The sequence below is a fragment of the Nematolebias whitei genome, chromosome 1, assembly GCF_014905685.2.
Source record: "Nematolebias whitei isolate Nwh7 chromosome 1, NemWhi1, whole genome shotgun sequence".
Classification (NCBI taxonomy): domain Eukaryota; kingdom Metazoa; phylum Chordata; class Actinopteri; order Cyprinodontiformes; family Rivulidae; genus Nematolebias; species Nematolebias whitei.
In genome coordinates, this window is record NC_056498.1 from 50,178,766 (window position 1) to 50,190,739 (window position 11,974).

Genomic DNA, 11,974 nt, shown 5'->3' on the forward strand with positions numbered 1-11,974 from the left:
GAGGTCATCCAAAAGACTTCATCAGTCAGAGGTCATCCAAAAGACTTGGTCAGTCCGCGGTCATCCAAAAAACTTCACTAGTCCCAGGTCATCCAAAAGACTTCACCAGTCCCAGGTCATCCAAAATACTTCACCAGTCCCAGGTCATCCAAAAGACTTCACCAATCCCAGGTCATCCAAAAGACTTCAACAGTCTGAGGTCATCCAAAAGACTTCATCAGTCTGACTTCATCTAAAAAACTTCAACAGTCCGAGGTCATCCAAAAGACGTCATCAGTCCAATGAGCTGCAATAGACTCAGTCTCTTAAATAGCCCCTTCACATAATGGGCCAACCAGTTTGATTGTGCTCTATTAGACCGCCTCAAACGAGTCGGCAGGGGAGAGGGCGGACTCCAGAAACCATCTGAGCACCATCAAACTGGTTGACCCACTACGTGGAGATGCTATTTATAAGGCTGAGTTTGTTGCAGCTTCTTAGACAAGAAGTCTTTTGGATTAAAGATGAAACGTTTCAACAAGAAGAAACCGTCCAGATGACCGGACTTAAGTTTGTTGGATTTTTTGACCTGGATTATTGAGCACGAACTTGGAGCTAGTTAAGTGTAAACTGTTCTTGGAGCAGAGCATGGGGTGGGGTTATAAAGGAATTAATGACTGTGGTAATGAGCGGTTCCTCTAAAAAAAGACTTGACTTTCAGGCTGGTTTAAACTGATACATGGCTAATTATCCTCCACATCTGTTTATAGGAGACACACAAGAACAGGGAGCAGCACGGATGGGGGGCTCCTCTACCTGGCCGACCCTGCCGGGATGTTTCATAGCAAGGCCTCCGCTGGACACGGCTGCAGCGACGTTCCCTTCCAAGTCCACCACCACGGCTCCGACTGTGTCCAGGCCTCCGGAGCCGTTCTCCTAAATCACAGCAAAGAAAAAGTCACGTGTGATAAAAATGTGAACAAACGAAAATGTCAAGTAAAACTTTGAGCAAAACAAAGAAAACCAAACGTTCTCATCCTGAAACAAATGTCACGTTAAAGGGGAGCGATTAAGAAAATAAACAGAATCTGAGTTTTTATGGATCATTCCCTCTTGCTCTTCATGTTTCATAAAAACCTTCGCTGTAATTTGGCCTCCTTCCTTCCCTGATTGCAGTTTGCATTGGAAGTGATTTGTTCGTGAACCAGCGTGAGTCAGACTACATGAGAAATAGAAATTTGAATGATCGATGTACAAACTGGCATCACGACGTATGACCAGAACTTCACTTGTACAACAAACTGCAGCACTTGATTAAAGCTTGGACTAAAAAAGGCAAAATGGAAAGAATAATAAAAAAATAAACATGTAGGGGTTGTTTCTCATCGGTCTTCTGCTCTGAAACCAGCCATGCCTCGGGGCTTCTGAAACCAGAGCCGGAGTCATTTGTTTTTAAATAAAATTTTAAAAACTACAACATGTTAATCTGTGCCTTCAATAAAAAAAACTTCACAGAACATAGTGATGATAAAACATGTCTGGAATTATGTAAATATGACTATCAGGATGCAGGTGTCATTACACTGAAAGTGGAGGAAAAGATTTTATTGCTTGGCAACAAGACCGAGGTATAAAGAGAACAAAATTAAAGCCAGGCTGTTGTAACTGTTTTTTTTTTTTTGTTTTTTTTTACTGAACCCCGTCTTTAGGAACAAATCTTTAAATAAAACGAGATCATTTCCAGTTAACGTATTTTCCGGCGTATAAGTCGCAGTTTTTTGCACAATTTGCCAGTCCTGCGACTTATATCCGTTTTTTTTTCCATATTCATAACGCGGTTTTGTGTGTGTGTGCTCTACAGATGGCTGCAGTCAGCAGTTTTAGAGTAGAAGAACATTAACGGCTGATAGAAGAGTGCTGTTTGTGCTGATCACCCTTTATCAACATGCAGGAGCGAGCCAACCTCCTCCTCAGTCCAAACAAACTGCGTGTTTTCACTGTGTTGGATGTAACGGTTTTCATACTGGAAGTGAAGTGCCTGTTCTGGAGTCGGGTCTCGGGGGCAGCAGCTCTTTCCCAAGCCACCTCATCCAGCTCTTCTGGGAGGACTCCAAGTCGTTCCCCGGAGCACCTCCCGGGGAGCTCCATTACAGATACCAGCAGCTCTACTCTGAGTCTCTCCTGGATAACTGAACTTCTCATCTTATCCAGTCCAGCGACCCTGCGGAGGAAACTCGTTTCGACCACCTGAGTCTGCGATCTTGTTCTTTCGGTCACCACCCAGAGTTCATGGCCATAGGTGAGGAGGGTAGGAACGTAGACCGACCAGTAAACAGACAGCTTCGCCTTGCAGCTCAGCTTCCTCTTCACCACAACGGACCGGCACAGATTCTACAATACTGCGCAAGCTGCACCGATCCATTTGTCGATCTCGTGCTTCGTTCTTCCCTCACTCTGTAACAAAAACCGCCAGATACTTGAACTCCTCAACCTCGCCCCCAACCTGGAGAGGGAACTCCACCCTCTCCCAACAGCGCCAGATAGTGACCATGCGTGGAAATGACAGCGGATTCAACGAGCACATTACCACGTATATATGCAACTGTTTTAGTCATTGGTAGGGCAGCCATCTTGAGATCGGAAAGTGGCAGGTGCAATTCCCCGCCATGCCCATATGTCCAACTGTTCTTGAGCACCTCAACGATTCCCTAACTGCTCCTCGGATGCTTAAATCGCTGCCTGCTGCTCCACGTGTGTGTATGTGATGTGTGTGTTAGGTCAAACGCAGAGAACATATGTCGTCATTGGTTCATACAACAAAACTTTCAACAACAAACAAACGTTTGCAGAGATCGTTCGCACGTAAACAGGATTTAAACGGGCCAATGTAAATCTTCAAAACAGGCCAAGCAAAACTCAAATAAACAATGATTTTATGTTTACTTCATGACAAACAGCTCCATCCTTGGTCACTAGAAAAAAAAAAAACAAGTTCACTGAAGTCATTTTTCTTCGTGGACATGTCATTAACGTTTCACGCTGATGTGAACAAACAAAACAGTTAAAGTATGTTTTAGTTTCATGGCTAATTAAATTGGACAAAATTCACATCAGAACCAAGATAAACTTTCCCATCCCCTTCTGTGCTGCTTCCACCGCCAGCGGAGTTTAAAGCAGAATCGTTTTGCTCTCAGACGCTTTCAGTTCAGTTCGACGGGACGTCAGTGTGCAGCTCCTGGAGGAACCTCGACTCCACCACCTCCAGCAGGACTCTAATCCTAGGATACTGACAACTCTCTGATAACACTGGGAGCACGTAGCAGAGAATTTAACTCTATGTCCTCAAAGTAGAGTCAAACTACAATGCGTGAGGGTTTTAGCTTTTACATCATAATGTGAATAATTTAAACTACGTAACGGTTAATGAGCTTTGAAGGTGGTTTATCAACAATAGATTGTGGAACCTGTTTAGATTTCAACATGCGGATTTATGATTTTATTTTAGTGACACAAAGATTAAGGTCCTGTCCACACGGCAATAAATATTTAAAATCTAACAGATTTTTATTTACATCTACATTTTGTTTTAAACAGCAAACTTTATTTTGAAAAACTATTTTCCAAATAGAGAACCTTGTTAAACTCAGTTTGTGGAATATTTGTTTATCTAGGAGAAATGGAGCTTAACTTTTTTTTTTTTTTTTTTAAGAAATTTTAAACAGTATAAAACAGAAAAGAAAAAGACTTAAGTTCATGCTCATTAATCCAGGTATAAATCCAATAATGTTCAGTCAGGTCATCTGGATGGTTTCTTTTGTTGCCGAGATGTTTAATCCTTAATCCAAAGGACTTCTTCAGTCTGAGGAGCCACCAAACCAAACTGAATCCCACAAACAGCTCACTCCCAGAGAGGAACCCCCCCCCCCCCCACCCCAAATAAACAGCTTGCTGGTGATAAGATGGCCACCGGGGCCCACCCTCTGCCCCGTCAACTCCCCCGAGGCAGACCATGCCAAAGTGGTTCAAAACACCAAAGTTCAAACTGTTTTTTTATTTCCACTTGGGAGTGAGCTGTTTGTGGGATTCAGTTTGGTTTGGTGGGCTCCTCAGACTGAAGAAGTCCTTCGGATGAAGGATGAAACATCTCAGCAACAAAAGAAACCGTCCAGATGACCAGAAACAAAAAGAGTTACAATTAATTTGGGAAATGCTTTAAGCCACTTTATCTGCATTTTATTCTAACTGTGGTGGAAATTTTCACCTCCAACTGGCGCGGCACGAGTATTTCACATTAAACCTCCAAGGATCTGGCATCCGCATATGCAAGAGTCCGGGTCTTAGGAGGTTAAGAGTGTTCGAACAGAAAAAAATTATGAAAGGAGAAATAAAAAAGTTTAAAACATATTTATAATACTGTTGATAGGGCTTTAAAAAGAGAACAATTTCTGTTATTTTAGACCATTTTGCTTGTTCATTTGAGACATCCATTATCTTTAAGCGCTTCTTCCTTTTTGGGTCACTGGTGCCCAAAACCAGCAGTCACTGTGTGAGAGGTGGGGGGACACCCTGCACTGGTCTCCAGTCCATCACAGGGACACATAGAGACAAATGACCACTCACACCTAGGGACAATTTAGAGTTACCAACCAGTCTAACATGCATGTTTTGGGTGTGTGGGAGGAAACTGGAGTACCCGGAGAAAATCCACACATGCACGGAGAGAACATGCAAACTCCACCCAGAAAGGTCCCCGGCTGGGATTTGAACGAGCGACCTGCTCGCTGAGAGGAGGCAGCTCTACCAACAGCGCCACTGTGCCGCCCTTCATTTGAGACAGTCAAAATAATAAATTTTTATTAAAAAAATACTGGTTTGAAACCAGCAGCATGATATCTACTCCCACTAACAGAGAAGTGGATCACTTATCGGACTCGTTTTAGACGAACTCTCAGGACAGAACTCACATTTTCACTTGATTGTCGTCTTTTCTTTGTCTGATGATGTTCTGCGTCCGTGCCCTCCGCCAGCTCCATCTTGCGTTTGTTTCGCTTGTACGCAGACAAGCTGAACCCTGTGTGAGGAAGAAGAGCGTTGTTCCTTACAGACGAGAGAAGGTCCAAAGAGATTCTTTGTTTGTAAATCGGTCTCACTTGTGGCCATTTTCTCTGAAGGACATGGAGGTATTCCGTGGCTGACTGCCCAATCATGAGCCCCTCGACCAACTAGAAAGCTGAAAAAGGAAACAAAACTGAACAAAAGTGATACAGTATTATTACTATAACCGAAAATGAAATGTGATAATCACCAGGGTGGTATTCTGCCAGCTGATAGCTTCCCTTTCTGCGCTTCATTCAGCAGACAGTTCGCAACCAAGACGGGGTTCTTAATTCCTGAGGGGGAAATAAACTTATCTTCTCACGTTATGGCATGACAATGAAATCAATACAAGAAACTAAAAAATATTGCACATTGCAATAACTCTGCTGCCAAATCTATCAAAAATAAAATACTTTAATAGCAGATAGGATGTATAAAAGCGACAAACTGATTGGTTCTGTTATATAAAATCAGAAATATTTTAGCTGATTTCAATGCAGAAAATAATTTTTCCATCGAGTTTGTCACTGAAACACAAGCATGTGATGCTACGTAGCTTTTAGCCCTTAAAGCTGAACTTGCTACTTTATTAAACTCGTGTTGGCAGGTATACATTTAAGTAAAACAAACCCAACATGAACTAATTATATGGTTGAACTCTTGCAGACAGGTAATAAAAACAATTATTTTTTTTTTGGACTACACCTTAAATGCTAGCTGTCAACGCTAAAGTGTCGTTAGGAATAAATTATGAGGTCTGGCAAGAAAATTCTGCTCTATTATTATATTATTATAATTATTTAAATAATTTAGGACGCCAGTGGATCGACGACAGTAACGGGTAAACAAAAGGCGCTTTAGTATTTTCCAAAAGTACCGTTGCATGAGCAGGAACTCACCGCTGAGCGCTCCGACTGCACCGAAATGCAGCGACTTTCCATCCATGATGCTCGCGTCACATTCAATTTCTCCTGACAAATTCAGGTTGGAGCCCATGCCGGCATTTGTAAAAGGAGAGTCCTGAGAACGAACGAGACACGCAGACATCAGAATCGACATGCAAAGTGAAGCGGTTTGGTACATGGACACATTCTGAATAAGATTTCCCGTCTCCTCAGTTTAATGAACTGGAGACGAGGCGTGTCGTTTGAAAAGATGCTTTCGTGATATTAGCTCTGATTTGTGATGAGCCGACCTCGAGTTCAACCAGAGCTGCAGTCACTGCTTCCACTGCAGGCGCCCCTGCTCTCAGCTGGTCCACAGCCTAACAAGGAAAACGGTTCGATTCAGAGTGCGTCCAGTCAAAACAACAAATACATCCCGTTACACACATTAGGTCAGATTGTGCAGAGAAACAAACTCTCTGTAACACATCCTTTCCTTTCCAAACCCTTACACAACCTGAGTATTAGCACACATTAAGGAAAACTAGAGAATGAAGACTTTTCCTGTGTGAGAAAACCTGAATGATTTCAAACAAAAAACAAAAAAATAACATAAAAAAGACATGAAATAAGCATTTACTACAAATGCTATCCACTAAGCTAAGATGAATCTTAAAAAGCTGCCCTCGAGCCAAACAAGATAAACAGAAAAATAAAGCACGTCAGACTCAAATGAAGAACTTTACGAAACATTCACAGAGGAAAAAACAAGAACACCATTTTGTATGTGGTGAAGAGAGGCCAACAATCATTTAAAAGCCTTTAGATATTTAAATAATTAGCTGTTTCCCCAAAACTTGGAGGACAAGCTGTTCACATTTTAGACAAACAAAATAAACTGACCTCATTATTTACGCTTTATGCATTTATACATGCTGATAAACAGATCCCATTTATTATCTGAAGGTTACAGGGTCTTATTAGAATTAAGCATTAAAATGCTGACAAATAAAAATGTGTTTGAGAAAATTAACTCAACTCATTTTTCTATTCAAGTAATTTCTTCAAATGGGGCTTTAATTTCCAGAATATTACAGCAAACGCTGCAACACTGATTGAATATTTGCACACCAACAAATGCAGGATTTGGTTCCCTAAGGTTTATTACGTGCACTTACTTTCTGACAGGCTCGTTTGCAAGCATGCTTGTACTCCTTGGCCTTAGATTCAGAATGGTATCCTGCTCCTGAAAACAAAAAGTAAGGTTAAAAAAAGCTCTGACTTTTGATAAAAGTGGTTGATGATTTAATAATCTACAATTTAAAGCTGCAAATTAAAAGGATGGGATTCAATGTTAAGTTGTAAACAACAATAACGGATGATTTCAACATCATGCAAATGTGAGATGAAAAGAAAAATTATGATTTTTTATTTTTTACTGAAAGAATAAATGTATTTGCTCATTTTTAATGGGATGCATTCAATACAAAAGGATGGGAGGGTAACTGAAGTCAAGAAATCTTGAGGAGTAATTAAAAAAGTCAAAACTGAAAAATTGTGAGCAGCTGATATCCAAAGAAAAAATAATAACACTGGAAAAATATGTTCAAGGAAAAATAAACAAAAAAACAGGCGACCAGGATTTAATTTATTGAGAAATGAGGGAATATTCTGCTATTCCACAGTACTGTTTGTGTATCACATTTTAAAACTAGTTGTTTAGGTTAACAAGTAAATAAACTGATTTTAAAGACCCTTTTATAAAGAGCCCCTGACTTTTTTCTTTTTTGTAAAGGTCCTGGTCATCCTGCAGTTTAAACCTGTAACTCAAGGAAAACTTCTGTTCAACTGCGACACAAAAGATTCACTAAATAAGGATTCAAACTGTTAAAAGGTAAACTCTTGTAGAAAGCCAGAATAAGAAAAGCTTTCAGAAAGAAATCAGTTGCTCTGCTCAGGTCCCAAACGCAGAGCTGCTTACAGAAAAGCTGATGCCACAGTGGCAACAACGTCCCTTCAACTTGATCAAATTATTGTTGCCAAAGATTTTCAATAAATGGTTAACTTTTTTTTTTTTAGTTTTATCATTTGCCTTATATTCAATCATTTTTGTATTTACATTTTACACAACGTTGCTACTTTCCTGGAAGGAAGTAACGCGATACAAAATTTAAAAAACATTAGTTGAATTAATCCGTTTTAAGTCATCTAGATTTGAACATATGGATCAACGGTTCTGGAGTGACTGGACTTACCTGCATGCACTAAAACAAATCCTCTGACACATTTTGGCCTCTGGCTCCCACTCGATTCCTGGTTTTTTGACCAGCAGTTTGTCACGAGAGAGGAGGGATGCTGCTCTTCAGCACAACTGGTTAGACTTTCCATAACCACTGCATTACTAGACAAGCCTATCATTGCCTGTCAGACTGTCGTAAGGAAATCATTTTCAGGGCAAACCTGTGAGAAGAACAGAAAAACAGTGGCTATATCATTTGTGGATATTACAACGAAAGCAACAACAAAAAAAACCTCTCCAACGTGCCATCAAGTGTGAGCATTTGATCACTCAAGCCAGTTACAACAACGAACTGCAGTCAGGTGGACACCCCGATGAGGATGATGAGCATAAAGATGAGCTTCCCAGAGATGGTTTCTGACAGTTTCTGTAGAAATGATTTGTTTATGCAAACTGATTGTTGCAACAGCTGTCCAGGTGGCTGATCTCAGAGGTGAAGATGCTCGACGTGGAGGTCCAGTCAGTCAGCATGCCAACTGCACACTCCTTCAAAACTTACATCTGTGGCATCGTGCTGTGTGATAAAACCGCACATTCAGTCATGCTGTCTAATCCGCATCGTGACCTGCCACACCTGAGAGGTGGATGGGTTATCTCAGCAAAGGAGAAGTGCTCACTAACACAGATTTACACTAATCTGTGATTAATATCTGGGAGCTAAAGGCCTATTGTGTACATAGAAAATGTCTTAGATCGTTGAGTTCATCTCATGAAAAATGGGAGCAAAAACAAAAGTGTTGCATTTATATTTTGGTTCGATGTATCTCATGAACCAGTGGACAGACTTTTGGAGTCAACCTGAATCGAAACGTCTGCCACAGCTAAGCAACCTCAATAGAGACGTCAATAAATTGTAAAGACAATAAGCTAGACTTTAATATGATCGTAGCTGAAAGTCATCCCCTACGTATCCTTTGAGAACTGAAGGATCGCCAAAGGTTTTGAAAACTTTGACATTACCCGTTACATTAAACTCTGTCTGTTAGCAAAATACCTCATGAACCACTAGATAGAGTTCATTGAAACGTTCTGAAAATAATCAATGGATGCACATCTACAACCGATCAACTTTTGAAGTAAATCCTATTCAAGATGGCCACCACAGCTGATCAACCAGACAAATATAGCTATATCTCTGTCAATTGTACAGATGTTGAGCTGAAACTTGATTTGATAGTGGCTGAGATTCATTCACAACACGTAGTTTGAGTGCTGACACATCACACATAAGGTTATTTTTCAGACTGGCCAAAAATAAATAAATAAATACAATTTCAACTCCCTTATTTTCTCACCATAATGAGTTTAGTTTTAATGTCTGACATGGAAGGAGGCGGACGACATGCAATCAAGAGAAGCTAGATCTTTAATATTTAACCTGAATTTAGCTTTTTGGCTCGTGGATTTCATCGTAAAAAGGGTTGGACATTTAATTATGTAGCAACTTTAAAAACAGGACAATGACTTTTTATTTATTTATGTCAAACTAAAATTTGAGGGATTAAGACTGACGTTTGTTTGTGTTGCATGTCTGTTTAACTAGCAAAAAAAAAAAGAAGAAAAAAAAAGAAAAGAAGGGACAAATAAGTTGTTTTAGTTTAAACTAGTCATTTGCTTTTAGCTTGTTAGCCGGCAGCGCGCTAACACAACAAAATCGTCCAAACTTACAGTTTTCTTTTCCTCCTCTCATTTCAGCGGCAGAACTGCCTGCAGACCGTCGCGTTGGCGGGCATGAGTGTAACAAACACGAACGGCGGCTACTCTTAACATATTCACCTCAAACTAACTTTATTTCACACACTTTCACGACTCTGAGTGTCCGAAGCTGCTAGCTAAACAACACAGAGGGGTACTTCCTGGTTCAGACAGCCGTTGCTAAGGAAGTCAGGCACTCGTTGCTAAGGAAGTGGGTCCCGCAAACAATGACGCTCGTAGAGCGGAAAAAAAAAAACAATATGAAAAAAACGTTAAAAAAAATACTATTATTATAATTTATATATTTATTTACTTATTTTTTATTTATTCTTTTTTTTTTCTTTGCGCCGCCCAAGGTGGCTGCATGTTGGAGCGGCTCTGTTACTTTCATTCTGATTTACTGCTTTTGAAAATTTTAATTCCTCTTTTTTCTGGATGTATATCACTTCTTTATGATGATGATTTACTCTGGTATCGGATGCTGTGCAGCTGGAAGGATTTTTACTGAAACCTTTTTACTTTTGGACATTTGTTATGATGCGTAACCATGGCAACAAGGTGTTTTTTTTTTAAAAAAAAACAACAACAAGGAGCAGCTGCTTAACATCTCAAAAACTCAAATATCTCATCTACAGCCCCAAATCCCACATGAGTTGAAAAGGAGGTGCCGTGGACAAATTCCCGTCAACCTGGCAGCGGTGCTCGAGTACCTGACCACCGAGATCCTGGAGCTGGTGAGAAACTCGGCTCGTGAGGAGCTCTGCAGACTGCTAGGAGGAGTGACCATCACTCAGGGAGGAATTCTGTCCGGCATTCGGGCAATCCTGCTGCCCAGGAGGACCTAGAGGTCCGCCGGATCTGACAGCAAGCTGGATCTGGGTGGACGGATTGGTATCTGTGGCCAGATTCTTCGGCTTCACTGCAGGAGATCCTTCCTGCCCACAGCTATCAGCATCTATAACAACTCTTGAATGAAACCAGGATGATGAGCTACGACAACACTTAATTTCCCTCTGGGATTAACAAAGTATTTTTGAATTTGAATAAATATATATATATATATATATATGTGTGTGTGTGTGTGTGTGTGTGTGCATGTGTGTGTGTGTGTGTGTTATTTTAACGGTGCAAGTGAATTTTACATAATTTTAAGACCATATAATTTAATTGATCAGGTGGTCTCTCTTGAAAATGAGTCCTCAGGGCTCAATGGGATTAACTTTTATAAATAAAAGTTAAATGAATGAATGATATATTCTAATGTAATTTTCAGATTTTCTAACACTTAAAATCTATAGAGTGTTTAAGAAACACGTAAATCCAAACACAATTACAATTAAATAGAAGGCCTTCACAGTGTGAGTGTGAGCAAATGAAGAGAACAAATTTAACTCCGTTTTTAATTAAAAAATGTCAACCTCTAGAGTGCTGCCAAAGACAAAGTAGAAATAACAGAATTTTAGGATAATGTGTTTTATAACATTATTATTGCAAGAACATACTTTGGACTTAGATGATTTGAAAAGTGTGGGTCATTACCACAAACATCTCTATGACTCAAACATATTTTGTTCCAACAACAGCTTTCCATAAGTAATCTGAATAATCCTCAAGTATCTCTAAGAATCACACGTCCAGCTGCTCATGATTCAAACCAAAGACTGTAAATACAAAAAGTGCATAGGATCACAGTTACAACGATGCAATAATCTTCATAAATACCTCTGAATGACAAACAATTCTGTTGATGCTACACTTTGACTTTTCAGCAGTTTGTAAATTAATTTTATAATTTTACTTCAATAATTGAAGCTGCAAACCTTTTATGGTTTTTATCAGGGTTTAGTAAAAAAAAAAATTAGTTCTCATTAAGTTGAAACAACCATTCACCCGTAATAAATTGTTTCTATTGATTTAAATTAATTACAGTTTATCCAAATAAGTGCATCAAATCAGTTATCTTGATTTATTAATTGTAGCTAATATTTGTACAACTTAAAGCTTTTTTTAAGCTATAACA

At 39.7% G+C, this 11,974-nt stretch overlaps 1 protein-coding gene across 1 annotated transcript in view; it reads right to left on the bottom strand.

The window, feature by feature from the left end:
* Window positions 1-8,393, bottom strand: part of tasp1 (taspase, threonine aspartase, 1) — a 36,471-nt gene extending 28,078 nt beyond the window's left edge. Inside the window, exons 1-8 of the mRNA XM_037685020.1 lie at window positions 8,216-8,393; window positions 7,139-7,206; window positions 6,272-6,340; window positions 5,976-6,096; window positions 5,285-5,369; window positions 5,130-5,209; window positions 4,944-5,050; window positions 796-915 (exon numbers count right to left, since the gene is read on the bottom strand). Of these exons, the coding sequence (XP_037540948.1) occupies window positions 796-915; window positions 4,944-5,050; window positions 5,130-5,209; window positions 5,285-5,369; window positions 5,976-6,096; window positions 6,272-6,340; window positions 7,139-7,206; window positions 8,216-8,378 (813 nt within the window). The 5' untranslated portion in view covers window positions 8,379-8,393. The remainder of the gene's footprint in view (window positions 1-795; window positions 916-4,943; window positions 5,051-5,129; window positions 5,210-5,284; window positions 5,370-5,975; window positions 6,097-6,271; window positions 6,341-7,138; window positions 7,207-8,215) is intronic.
* Window positions 8,394-11,974: the final 3,581 nt, after the last annotated feature.